The 14,027-nt window shown below is 49.1% G+C and overlaps 2 protein-coding genes and 1 long non-coding RNA gene across 3 annotated transcripts in view; 2 read left to right on the top strand and 1 right to left on the bottom strand.

Moving 5' to 3' along the window:
- Positions 1 to 216: 216 nt before the first annotated feature.
- LOC128628913 (MICOS complex subunit MIC10) lies at positions 217 to 2,098 on the top strand (the record flags this gene model as incomplete). Its single annotated transcript, XM_053674081.1, is given in 3 exon segments — positions 217 to 264; positions 386 to 495; positions 1,989 to 2,098. Coding segments are annotated over 3 exon segments (167 nt in total), but the record flags the coding sequence as incomplete, so codon positions are not given.
- On the bottom strand, positions 397 to 6,803 carry LOC128628914 (uncharacterized). Its single transcript, XR_008393173.1, has 2 exons — positions 6,691 to 6,803; positions 397 to 2,288 (listed from the first exon to the last, which is right to left on the bottom strand). It is a non-coding gene; the product is annotated as an uncharacterized LOC128628914 (long non-coding RNA).
- The window catches only part of nbl1 (NBL1, DAN family BMP antagonist), a 10,014-nt gene continuing 2,690 nt past the window's right edge, over positions 6,704 to 14,027 (top strand). Inside the window, exons 1-3 of the mRNA XM_017496660.3 lie at positions 6,704 to 6,910; positions 12,953 to 13,124; positions 13,318 to 13,429. Of these exons, the coding sequence (XP_017352149.2) occupies positions 12,961 to 13,124; positions 13,318 to 13,429 (276 nt within the window). The 5' untranslated portion in view covers positions 6,704 to 6,910; positions 12,953 to 12,960. The remainder of the gene's footprint in view (positions 6,911 to 12,952; positions 13,125 to 13,317; positions 13,430 to 14,027) is intronic.

The following is a 14,027-nucleotide window of genomic DNA, read 5'->3' as shown; positions in this document are numbered from 1 at the left end:
GTTAGCAGGTGCTATTCAGCAGTTCAGAGGTCAAAGGTCACATCAGGGCTCCCCTGAACTTTGGTATAAGAGACGTACCTAAACAGGCAGCCTGGGCCTCATACCTGTGTGTGTGTGTGTGTGTGTGTGTGTGTGTGTGTGTGTGTGTGTGTGTATGTGTGTGTGTGTGTGTGATGCAGTATCTAATCCCCCCCTCTCTCGCTCTCTCTCTCTCAGTCACGGGGCTCAGCGTTGGCACTCTGTTCTCTGTCCTGCTCTTCAAACGTGAGTTATACTTCTCTCTCTCTCTCTCTCTCACACACACACACACACACACACACACACACACACACACACACACACACACACACACTGTAAAGTGCTGATAAAGTGTGTGTGTGTGTAGGACGTGTATGGCCCATAGTGTTTGGAGCAGGAATGGGGATGGGCATGGCGTGTTCCAACTGCAAACACGACTTCAGTTCACCGTACCTGCTACCTGGACACATGGTGAAGGTAACACACACATATACACACACACACACACACACACACACACACACACACACACACACACACACACATACACACATACATACCTACATACATACATACATACATACATACATACATACATATATATATATATACACCCACACATACACATACATACATGTTGGCATTCATGGTTCCCTCAGTGAACTGTAGCTCCCCAGTGCCGCAGCACTCATGCAGCCCCAGACCATCACACTCCCACCACCATGCTTGACTGTAGGCAAGACACACTTGTCTTTGTACTCCTCACCTGGTTTCCCCACACACGCTTGACACCATCTGAACCAAATAAGTTGATCTTGGTCTCATCAGACCACAGGACCTGGTTCCAGTAATCCATGTCCTTATTCTGCTTGTCTTCAGCAAACTGTTTGTGGGCTTTCTTGTGCATCATCTTTAGAAGAGGCTTCCTTCTGGGACGACAGCCATGCAGACCAGTTTGATGCCGTGTGCGGCGTATGGTCTGAGCACTGACAGGCTGACCCCCCCCCCCTTCAACCTCTGCAGCACTGCTGGCTGCACTCATACGTCTATTTCCCAAACACAGCCTCTGGATATGACGCTGAGCACGTGCACTCAACTTCTTTGGTCGACCATGGCGAGGCCTGTTCTGAGTCGAACCTGTCCTGTGAAACCGCTGTATGGTCTTGGCCACCGTGCTGCAGCTCAGTGTCAGGGTCTTGGCAATCTTCTTATAGCCTAGGCCATCTTTATGTAGAGCAACAACTCTTTTTTTCAGATCCTCAGAGAGTTCTTTGCCATGAGGTGCCATGTTGAACTTCCAGTGACCAGTATGAGGGAGTGTGAGAGCGATGACACCAAATTTAACACACCTGCTCCCCATTCACATTTTCACTTAGGGGTGTACTCACTTTTGTTGCCAGCGGTTTGGACATTAATGTCTGTGTGTTGAGTTATTTTGAGGGGACGGCACATTGACACTGTTACACAAGCTGTACACTCACTACTTTACACTGTAGCACAGTGTCATTTCTTCAGTGCGTCACATGACAAGATATCATCACATATTTACACACATGTGAGGGGTGCACTCACTTCTGTGAGATACTGTGTGTATATGTGTGTGTGTGTGTGTGTGTGTGTGTGTGTGTGTATATATATATACACACACACATAGACACACACTTAAGTACAAACAAAAATGAATCTACAATTAGTGTCTTTAACAAACTGTTGTTGTTTTTTTACCAATCTCTCTCTCTCTGTCTCTCTCTCTCTCTGTTTCTCTCTCTCTGTCTCTCTCTCTCTCTGTCTCTCTCTCTCTGTCTCTCTCTCTCTCTCTCTCTCTCTGTCTCTCTCTCTCTGTCTCTCTCTCTCTCTCTCTGTCTCTCTCTCTCTCTGTCTCTCTCTCTCTCTGTCTCTCTCTCTCTCTCTCTGTGTCTGTCTCTGTCTCTCTGTCTCTCTCTCTCTCTGTCTCTCTCTCTCTCTCTCAGGATCAGTAGATGAGTCCCGTCTCCTGTTCTACTGTGTTTGACAGTTGTCTCCAGGCTCTGTGTGTGTGTGTGACAGAATCTTTAATAAAGTTGAAATAATGCAAACAGAAGTGTGTTTGACTTTTTACCTCTGTGTATGTGTGTGATTTTATGCATGTAAAAGTGTGTGTGTGTGTGTGTGTGAGTGTGTGTGAGAGAGAGAGAGAGAGAGAGAGAGAGAGAGAGAGAGAGTTAATGAGTAGGAGAGTTGTTCACCTCCTGCTGTTTTGTAAATGGAAGCCAGGATCAGCACCTGCAGCCCTAAGGGACAGGGAGAGAGACAGACAACAGGGAGTGAGACAGACAACAGACAGGGAGTGAGACAGACAGGGAGTGAGACAGACAGGGAGTGAGACAGACAGGGAGTGAGACAGACAACAGACAGTGAGACAGACAACAGACAGTGAGACAGACAGGGAGTGAGACAGACAACAGACAGGGAGTGAGACAGACAACAGACAGTGAGACAGGGAGTGAGACAGACAGGGAGTGAGACAGACAAGAGACAGTGAGACAGACAGGGAGTGAGACAGACAACAGACATTGAGACAGACAGGGAGTGAGACAGACAACAGACAGTGAGACAGGGAGTGAGACAGACAAGAGACAGTGAGACAGACAGGGAGTGAGACAGACAACAGACATTGAGACAGGGAGTGAGACAGACAGCAGACAGTGAGACAGACAGGGAGTGAGACAGACAGCAGACAGTGAGACAGACAGGGAGTGAGATAGACAACAGACAGTGAGACAGACAGGGAGTGAGATAGACAACAGACAGTGAGGCAGACAGGGAGTGAGATAGACAACAGACAGTGAGACAGACAGGGAGTGAGACAGACAGCAGACAGTGAGACAGGGAGTGAGACAGACAGTGAGACAGGGAGTGAGACAGACAGCAGACAGTGAGACAGGGAGTGAGAAAGAAAATGCCAAAAATAAATGAAAGAAGACCAAGAGGAAAAGAGACAGAAAGATGAAGGGAGTGATATAGAGGATAAACACTGCAGCTGGGAGATGAAGGGAAGTGTGTGTGTGTGTGTGTGTGTGTGTGTGTGTGTGTGTGTGTGTGTGTGTAATTGGGATTATTAGTCAGTAATGAGTGCTGTTACAGTAATGTGGGCTGTGCATGTCAGCACTAATGCTGCTAATACACCCACAATGCTAACTCGGGTTAACACAGAGCAGGCACGCACATACACACAGCTGCTCTCCAGACTCCACACACACACACACACACACACACACACACACACACACACACACACACACACACACACACACACACACACACACACACACTCACACTCACACTCTAACACACTAACACACCTCAGGACTGGAACAGAGTATAACCATCATGTGGCCATGACGAGTTGGGAGTGTATTTAGTCTCATTGCTTTGTGTGTGTGTGTGTGTGTGTGTGTGTGTGTGTGTGTGTGTGCGCACCTCCTGGTGCTGCAGAATGTTGGGAATGTTCTAGAATGCCTATTATGGGCTGAGGCTCACAACTTATTATTAACAGGTGAGACTCACACACACACACACACACACACACACTCCTGTAGGCCTCATCTGAAATCACCAAGCACAGAATAAAAACACACACACACACACACACACACCTTCAGGGAAAATTTATGGGTTGAACGTGTGTGTGTTATCGGCTTGTTTCGATTTTGCCAGTCGGGACTCGCTGCTCAGAGGTTAAATCTTTAGAACTGTACTAGAACTCACTAACACCGCATAAACACCACACACACACACACACCTTGAGGCAGATGGGTTTGTGAATCAGTTGGTCCGATTCATCGAAAAGAATCAAATCAAAAGAACGGCTCATTCACCAGCTGGACATCAGTAAGAGATAAACATGGAGTAATAATATCGTGCTGCTCTTGCACTCTGGACTGAAGGTGTTCGTGATGTGGTGAAGTTTTCTGTGAGGAGAAATGTGTTTATGTAACGTGTACGGAAGGAGTCTCCAGTGTCAGTGCTGTGTAACAGAGGTGAAGCTGGAACTTCTGAAGAAGTTTTCAGACGTCTTGAGGACGGAGGAGTTTGCACTTCTTTACAGTTTCACACTAACACACGTAACAAACTGCCGTTCTGTTTTATTAACGTGAAGAGAGAGAATAAAGAGAGAATATATAGAGAGAATAAAGAGAGAGAGAATAGAGAGAGAGAATAAAGAGAGAGAGAATAGAGGGAGAATAGAGAGAGAGAATAGAGAGAGAGAATAAAGAGAGAGGGAATACAGAGAGAGAACAGAGAGGATGGTGGGGGATGAGTGTTTATAGCTGCTGTAAGGTAAGTGAGAACAGGAAGTCACTCGTTTCCCCGTCAGTAAATGTGTCTGTGGGCATTAATACGTGACACATTTCTGGTTGTTGGTAAAGTGTTGTGGTGTAAGAGGAATAAAACACTCGGAGACGTGCTGTTAGAAGATAATAATCAACTTCAGAGTGAATAGCAGTAACTCTGCCTCATCACACCGCCCTGACGTCATTAAATTATCGCAGGATCATTAAAAGGAACGAATAAAAATAAACCTAAATGAAGGCAGTGTCTCTGGTCCTCAGTTTCGTCTCCAGTCCCGGGCGTTTAAAACCTCCTCCAGATCTGCTCTCAGTTTGTCTGAGAGGAAAACGCTGTCTAAACAGAGCTGAGGGTCGGTTTGTTCAAACACAAACTACAAAACCACAGAAACCCCAGGTTAGGATTCCAGAACTCGAGTTCTCTCTGAAGTCCAAAACCTTTCCAAATCAAACGGCGTAGCAGTAAAATCTCCGGGAAGCCGAACAGACGAAGGAAAACATTCTGGTGTTTTCTCTGAAGGACGTGTGTAGGCGGCTTCACACACTCTTCACTCACTCGCTGGATCGTTCCTCAGCCTCACCGAGACAAACCCCAGGTCCTGCTGAAGTTCTGACAGGTTCTGAGTGGCGGCCACAAGGAAAAACCGTGTTTCTGCGTTCGCAGCAGGAAAGTTTACATATCTGAAGGTGTGCGAGTGAGCAGGAGTTTACTGTTACCCAATAACCACCAGGTTGTGGGTTCAAATCCCAGAGAAGATGTGAAATTCCCCCACACTGTTAATGATTACGATTACTATCATACACTTAGCACCTTGCTAACTGGGGTAGCTTCCAGCGTCCACGCCTCCGTACTCGACACTTCCCTTAAAACATGTGGATGAAACACTTGTCTCAGATTAAAGATGCGCACTTTTACACCTTACGACCGTATTCTGCAGTAAAACACTTCCATAGACGCTCCATGAAATGTTTTGATCCTGAAAGTTTCGCATGTGAGTGTAAGAGCACAGGATTATGAGGTTAAATCCCACTCTGCACCACAGGTATGAGAGCCAGGTTGTAACATAAACGTAGTCCCACTGAAATCTCAACGTGTTGAACAAGGGTCTCGTTCCCTCCATGCAGCAGAGCGACGAGAGATCCGGCGCAGCACCTGCTGACTCTGTGTCGCGCTGAAACACGGGCTCGGAAACGCGCTCGGAAACACGGGCTCGGAAACGCGCTCGGAAACGCGGGCTCGGAAACGCGCTCGGAAACGCGCTCGGAAACACGGGCTCGGAAACGCGCTCGGAAAACCGTTCGGAAACACGCTTGGTAACATGGGCTTGGAAACACGCTCTGAAATACGCTTGGAAACACGGGCTCGGAAACACAGGCTTGGAAATACGGGCTCGGAAACACCGCTGTGTGGAAAATCCATCAGTGTTTTATGGAAGCACTCTCCTGCTTCTCTTTAGAAGTTCTGTTTAAAAGAAAGGTCTGGAAGGTGACTCTAACCTGAACCATGAGGTTTTAGGTTCAGACCCTTCACATCAGAGGCCTGGGGGTTTAATATCCAGCTGAAATTTCATTTAATGCTGGTAATGAAAAACAGATCTGACATAAAAAGCTGGCAGGTTTCAGGGTGGAGTTACAGAACCCACAGAACCCACAGAACCCACACGGTTCCACATCACAGCGTGCTTATCGGTTCTCTACAGTCCAAGTGGGAACCGAACCCGGAGCTGGTGTGAGGAAGAGCCGTGTGTAACTCCGGCCGTGTTTTCCTACGGTCACACTCACACACTTCTCAATGTTCTAAACCTGTGTGTGTGTGTGTGTGCGTGTGTGTGTGTGTGTGTGTGTGTGTGTGTGTGTGTGTGTGTGTGTGTGTGTGTGTGTGTGTGTGTGTGTGTGTGTGTGTGTGTGTGTGTGTTAGTAGCGGTAACCATAGAAACAGGCTGATATGACATTATGACATCACACTGCCGGTTTTATGTAAGGAATAAAACAGGGCCCCAGTGAGGAAAGAAACAGCAGCCGGGTGGTGTGATGATCCACTGATTACTTCCTGTAACTTTCTTCTGACTGTTACACAGCGCTGACACTGGAGACTCCTTCCATACACGCTACATATTACATAAACATCTCCCCCAAACACGTGCACGTGCGTGTGCGTGTGTGTCATTAACAGGGTGTCAGTGAGAAAGTGAGTGTACGCTTGTAAAAAGAAAGAAAGAGAAGTTGTCCATGTTCGTGTGCTGAGAGAGAGAGAGAGAGAGAGAGAGAGAGAGAGAGAGAGGGGTGAGGGTGAGGGCGGGGAGGGAGGGGGGAGGATCTACCGGAGAGAGTCAGATAGAGTTACCGTTACTGCCGCCGCGCTGCTTTCTCTCTTCACTGGAAGAGTCCGAGCGCTTTTTTTACTCTCTACTGCGTGTGATCATCTTCATCATCTTCATCATCTTCATCTTCATCATCTTCATCATCTTCATCATCTTCATCCCCGACGTGCTCAGCGTCCCGCGGCTGTAGCGGCGCTTCCGCGGTGTCCCGGACTGTGTGACTGCGAGCTGCGGCTCTGATCGGTACGTCACCTTCACTTTCTCTGTCTGCTGCTTCTCTTCTCCTCCACAGAGCAGATTCACACAGCCCGCTGTTTCTGCAGCTCTGGGAAAGAATCGTCAGTGTAAGTGTGTCATGAGCTCGGTGGACTGGATGCGGGGCTGCAGTGTGAGGTTTATAAACAATGCCTCCATTACAAAGCGAAGAAGAGAAAGTCTGTTCAGAGTTTCAGCTCCTTTCTGGTTCTTCTGGAGGAGTTCCTGCTGGCAGAGGTGTAAAGTTACACCTCCAGATCTATCTGTACACCCAAGTGTGCTGAAGAACACCAGGGTGTGTGTGTGTGTGTGTGTGTGTGTGTGTGTGTGTGTGTGAGAGAGAGAGAGATCTGATTATATCTCTAGGTCCTTTTAGCCCAAACTTGCACGACTTCGCCAGGCATTAAAGCATTCGTTCCTCCCATCGAATCCGCGAGTCAGATCTTTCCTCTCCTCCCAGCTCGTCTCCGTTTCTCCTGCAGCGTCCCGCGGGCCACGTCCACTCTGGACAGGAATATTGAATCAGAGAGGAATGTTATTTAGCTGAAGCGAGGCTCGGGGCCAGTTACTGACACGCCGCTTGTGTCTTGGAAGGAAAAGAAAGACGAGTGCCGAGCGTTTAGTGTCTCCTCAGTTAAACATACAGTCCTCGGGGGACGTGCTGAAGACATTTTGGAGACATGTTGATAAGCTGTGGTGTGTTCTGCTTTATTGGAGTCAGGTGGAGTCTCTCTCTCTCTCTGTCTCTCTCTCTCTCTCTCTCTCTCTCTCTGTCTCTCTCTCTCTCTCTCTCTCTCTCTCTGTCTCTCTCTGTCTCTCTCTCTCTCTCTCTCTGTCTCTCTCTCTCTCTCTCTCTCTCTCTGTCTCTCTCTCTCTCTCTCTCTCTCTGTCTCTCTCTCTCTGTCTCTGTCTCTCTCTCTCTCTGTCTCTCTCTCTCTCTGTCTCTCTCTGTCTCTCACTCTGTCTCTCTCTGTCTCTCTCTCTCTCTCTCTCTCTCTGTCCCCCTCTCTCTCTCTCTCTCTCTCTCTCTCTCTCTCTGTCTCTCTCTCTCTCTGTCTCTCTCTCTCTGTCTCTCTCTCTCTCTGTCTCTCTCTCTCTCTCTCTCTCTCTCTCTCTCTCTCTGTCTCTCTCTCTCTCTCTCTCTCTCTCTCTCTCTCTCTCTCTCTCTCTCTCTCTCTCTCTGTCTCTCTCTCTTTGTACCTCTCCGTGTCGGCCATGTGAGCTCTCTGAAGCTCATTAAAACTCTCTGAATCTGTGACACACCACTGGAGCAAAACCGCCCTGAACAACAGAGCTGTTATACACACACACACACACACACACACACACACACACACACACACACACACACACACACACACACACGTCAGAATAATAGTTTTATAAAGAGGTATTTTTTAGAGCTCTCACATGGCCTTTGTGAAGTTTCCATTGGAACGGAGTCTGTGTGTTTCTTCAGGCGATACTTCATCTGTTCTGGAACAAATCAGAGACCGAAAGCCAAATCTCTCTGCAGGTTTCCTGTTATGACCTGTTCAATACCGAGCTACACACACGCTATACCCAACACAAACACGAAGGCCTGGAACATGAACTCCAGCTCGACATGTAGTGCACTACGCAGGGTGGAGAAACGAGTAAACGCTCTACACGTAGCTCCGCTGAGCTCAGTTACACTGCACTCATCCTGCACTGGCTAATGAACTAGCGATTAGCACGGAGTCTACAACGCCATTCACTTCACTTCACTTCACTTCAGTGTGATGTGTACAGCGCTTTTAACAACCGACGTTGTCCCAAAGCAGCTTTATAGAAACATATCAGTTCAGGATATCGATTTTAAACGTACGAGTGTATCCCTCGTGTGTGTGAGGTGTATATTATGTCGAGTATATGGATATTAAAGCAGGTATTCATAACCTTTTTTACCCAGTGACTCCACTTTAAGGAAGTAAAACTCTCACAATAATTCCGAATAATTAGTAGAATTAAAGGCCTAGTCGGTCTACTGAAACTGCTCTTCACAAACTGATAGCAACATGAACATATAAAACACATTAAAACATCTTTTTATACACAACACACATCACATTTAATCATTATACTGTACCTCAGAGAGAGCAGGACCAGAAACTGCCTTCTCTTTTATATTGTATATTTATATATATTTATATATATCCATTTAATGATGTGATGAGACTGGGCTTGTGTGTGACACTGCAGCGTATCAGTCAGGAGATGTAGTTCGGTGTCGGGAGATGTAGGTCGGCGTCGGGAGATGTAGTTCGGCGTCGGGAGATGTAGGTCGGCGTCGGGAGATGTAGTTCGGTGTCGGGAGATGTAGGTCGGCGTCGGGAGATGTAGTTCGGCGTCGGGAGATGTAGGTCGGCGTCGGGAGATGTAGTTCGGCGTCGGGAGATGTAGGTCGGCGTCGGGAGATGTAGGTCGGCGTCGGGAGATGTAGGTCGTGTCGGGAGATGTAGTTCGGCGTCGGGAGATGTAGGTCGGCGTCGGGAGATGTAGGTCGGCGTCGGGAGATGTAGTTCGGTGTCGGGAGATGTAGTTCGGTGTCAGGAGATGTAGTGTCAGGAGATGTAGTTCGGTGTCAGGAGATGTAGTTCGGTGTCAGGAGATGTAGTGTCAGGAGATGTAGGTCGGTGTCGGGAGATGTAGGTGGGTGTCGGGAGATGTAGTTCGGTGTCGGGAGATGTAGTGTCAGGAGATGTAGTTCGGTGTCAGGAGATGTAGTGTCAGGAGATGTAGGTCGGTGTCGGGAGATGTAGGTCGGTGTCGGGAGATGTAGTGTCAGGAGATGTAGTGTCAGGAGATGTAGTGTCAGGAGATGTAGTTCGGTGTCAGGAGATGTAGTGTCAGGAGATGTAGTTCGGTGTCAGGAGATGTAGTTCGGTGTCGGGAGATGTAGTTCGGTGTCGGGAGATGTAGTTCGGTGTCAGGAGATGTAGTTCGGTGTCGGGAGATGTAGTTCGGTGTCGGGAGATGTAGTTCGGTGTCGGGAGATGTAGTTCGGTGTCGGGAGATGTAGTTCGGCGTCAGGAGATGTAGTGTCAGGAGATGTAGTTCGGTGTCAGGAGATGTAGTTCGGTGTCAGGAGATGTAGTTCGGTGTCAGGAGATGTAGTGTCAGGAGATGTAGTTCGGTGTCGGGAGATGTAGTGTCAGGAGATGTAGGTCGGTGTCGGGAGATGTAGTTCGGTGTCAGGAGATGTAGTGTCAGGAGATGTAGTTCGGTGTCGGGAGATGTAGTGTCAGGAGATGTAGTTCGGTGTCAGGAGATGTAGTGTCAGGAGATGTAGGTCGGTGTCAGGAGATGTAGTTCGGTGTCAGGAGATGTAGTGTCAGGAGATGTAGTTCGGTGTCAGGAGATGTAGTGTCAGGAGATGTAGGTCGGTGTCAGGAGATGTAGTTCGGTGTCAGGAGATGTAGTGTCGGGAGATGTAGTTCGGTGTCAGGAGATGTAGTTCGGTGTCAGGAGATGTAGTGTCAGGAGATGTAGGTCGGTGTCAGGAGATGTAGTGTCAGGAGATGTAGTTCGGTGTCAGGAGATGTAGTTCGGTGTCGGGAGATGTAGTTCGGTGTCGGGAGATGTAGTTCGGTGTCAGGAGATGTAGTTCGGTGTCGGGAGATGTAGTTCGGTGTCGGGAGATGTAGTTCGGTGTCGGGAGATGTAGTTCGGTGTCGGGAGATGTAGTTCGGCGTCAGGAGATGTAGTGTCAGGAGATGTAGTTCGGTGTCAGGAGATGTAGTTCGGTGTCAGGAGATGTAGTTCGGTGTCAGGAGATGTAGTGTCAGGAGATGTAGTTCGGTGTCGGGAGATGTAGTGTCAGGAGATGTAGGTCGGTGTCGGGAGATGTAGTTCGGTGTCAGGAGATGTAGTGTCAGGAGATGTAGTTCGGTGTCGGGAGATGTAGTGTCAGGAGATGTAGTTCGGTGTCAGGAGATGTAGTGTCAGGAGATGTAGGTCGGTGTCAGGAGATGTAGTTCGGTGTCAGGAGATGTAGTGTCAGGAGATGTAGTTCGGTGTCAGGAGATGTAGTGTCAGGAGATGTAGGTCGGTGTCAGGAGATGTAGTTCGGTGTCAGGAGATGTAGTGTCGGGAGATGTAGTTCGGTGTCAGGAGATGTAGTTCGGTGTCAGGAGATGTAGTGTCAGGAGATGTAGGTCGGTGTCAGGAGATGTAGTTCGGTGTCAGGAGATGTAGTGTCAGGAGATGTAGTTCGGTGTCGGGAGATGTAGTTCGGTGTCGGGAGATGTAGTTCGGTGTCGGGAGATGTAGTTCGGTGTCGGGAGATGTAGTTCGGTGTCAGGAGATGTAGTGTCAGGAGATGTAGTTCGGTGTCGGGAGATGTAGTTCGGCGTCGGGAGATGTAGTTCGGCGTCGGGAGATGTAGTTCGGCGTCGGGAGATGTAGGTCGGCGTCGGGAGATGTAGTTCGGCGTCGGGAGATGTAGTTCGGCGTCAGGAGATGTAGTGTCAGGAGATGTAGGTCGGCGTCGGGAGATGTAGTTCGGCGTCGGGAGATGTAGGTCGGCGTCGGGAGATGTAGTTCGGCGTCGGGAGATGTAGGTCGGCGTCGGGAGATGTAGTTCGGCGTCGGGAGATGTAGGTCGGCGTCGGGAGATGTAGTTCGGCGTCGGGAGATGTAGTTCGGCGTCGGGAGATGTAGTTCGGCGTCGGGAGATGTAGGTCGGCGTCGGGAGATGTAGGTCGGCGTCGGGAGATGTAGGCGGGCGTCGGGAGATGTAGTTCGGCGTCGGGAGATGTAGTTCGGCGTCGGGAGATGTAGGTCGGCGTCGGGAGATGTAGTTCGGCGTCGGGAGATGTAGTTCGGCGTCGGGAGATGTAGTTCGGCGTCGGGAGATGTAGTTCGGCGTCGGGAGATGTAGGTCGGCGTCGGGAGATGTAGTTCGGCGTCGGGAGATGTAGTTCGGCGTCAGGAGATGTAGTGTCAGGAGATGTAGGTCGGCGTCGGGAGATGTAGTTCGGCGTCGGGAGATGTAGGTCGGCGTCGGGAGATGTAGTTCGGCGTCGGGAGATGTAGGTCGGCGTCGGGAGATGTAGGTCGGCGTCGGGAGATGTAGGTCGGCGTCGGGAGATGTAGTTCGGCGTCGGGAGATGTAGGTCGGCGTCGGGAGATGTAGTTCGGCGTCGGGAGATGTAGGTCGGCGTCGGGAGATGTAGTTCGGCGTCGGGAGATGTAGGTCGGCGTCGGGAGATGTAGGTCGGCGTCGGGAGATGTAGTTCGGCGTCGGGAGATGTAGGTCGGCGTCGGGAGATGTAGTTCGGCGTCGGGAGACGTAGGTCGGCGTCGGGAGACGTAGGTCGGCGTCGGGAGACGTAGGTCGGCGTCGGGAGACGTAGTTCGGCGTCGGGAGACGTAGTTCGGCGTCGGGAGACGTAGGTCGGCGTCGGGAGACGTAGTTCGGTGTCAGGAGATGTAGTCAGGCATGATGTGCACTACATCGAGTGTAAACGGCACTCTTTTGTAGTGCAACTGGAAAAACTGTTGAAGACCTGAACTCTGTTGTGTCTGTTGGAAATCTCCTGCACTAGAAGGGCGTAGAACGCGGCAGTATTTCAGTCAGTTTGTCAGTAGTGCACTTATAGAGGTCACTGGAGGTTAAATCCTAGTAAATGGCCCCGTATTGTACATGTAGTGCACTACAGAGGGCGTAGGGCCCTTATTTCATGAGCTAAGTGTTTATATGGAGTTAAGTTAATGCACTGTTTAGGGAACAGGGAGCGTAATGCTAAACGACTCTGTGGTGCACTACACAAAGTGCACAAGTGTAAAAGTTAGTATTTCATGCACAATATAGGATCAGTATACTGCATTATTTCACACTAAGTGTAGTGCACTAAACAGGCTGTATGTGTCATTAGTACAGCCCCCATGTAGTGCACTTATATAAAGGATATGGAATGTGTCCCTGGTAGACATGTGCACACAGCCCTTACTTGGCGCACAACATAGTGACCTTACTGCATCTCATTATGACTCCGCCCCCTCCAGGTGCAGCCATGCTGCTGATTGGCTGTGTCCTGTTGGCTGTGTGTTCAGCAGCGCCGCCTGCACACATTAACCGCCTGGCGCTGTTCCCTGATAAGAGCGCCTGGTGTGAGGCCAAGAACATCACACAGATAGTGGGGCACACGGGGTGTGTGTCTCAGTCCATCCAAAACAGGTCAGTGCACGCACACACACACACTCACACACCCACACCCACACACACACACACACACTTTATACACATTACACATTAGGCTCTGACTGCCATCAAAAATAATCAGTGCAACAGGATAAATGTTTGTTTAAATATGTGTGTGTGTGTGTGTGTGTGTGTGTGTGTGTGTGTGTGTGTGTGTGTGTGTGTGTAGAGCGTGTTTGGGACAGTGTTTCAGTTATAGTGTACCCAACACCTTCCCCCAGTCCACTGAGTCTCTGGTGCACTGTGACTCATGCATGCCTGCGCAGACGCAGTGGGAGGTGGTGAGTCTGCGCCTGCTTCATCCTCTGATTATATCATAATACATTACTACACACACTGCTGCTGAATACTGCGTTCTGATTGGTCAGGAGGTGTTGATTAGTTCTCTGTAACAGCAGCTCCGACAGCAGCGCAGCTCAAATCACAGCTTTATATTAATGCACTCGTTCTAACACCTAATCGTTTCTATAGCAACAGCGCACTCACAGGGACAGTTTTCTGTGAGGAGATGTTTATGTAACGTGTGTGGAAGGAGTCTCCAGTGTCAGCGCTGTGTAACAGTCAGAGGGAAAGTTTTCCCTCATCTTCAGGACAGAGGAGTTTACACTTCTTTTCTGTTTCTCACTGACACACGGAACAAGCTCCGATTTTATAACTCTGCTTGTCTTATTAACTTCAAGAGAGGGAACAGAGAGAGAATAGAGAGAGAATAGAGAGAGAATAGAGAGAGAATAGAGAGAGAATAGAGAGAGAGAATAGAGAGAGAATAGAGAGAGAATAGAGAGAGAATAGAGAGAGGGAATAAAGAGAGAGAATAAAGAGAGAGAATAAAGAGGGAGAATAGAGAGAGAGAATAGAGAGAGGGAATAAAGAGAGAGA

This window comes from Ictalurus punctatus, chromosome 21, assembly GCF_001660625.3.
Source record: "Ictalurus punctatus breed USDA103 chromosome 21, Coco_2.0, whole genome shotgun sequence".
In the NCBI taxonomy this organism is placed as follows: domain Eukaryota; kingdom Metazoa; phylum Chordata; class Actinopteri; order Siluriformes; family Ictaluridae; genus Ictalurus; species Ictalurus punctatus.
The sequence above is the reverse complement of the archived record's forward strand: the minus strand, read 5'-3'. Positions and strand labels throughout refer to the sequence as shown.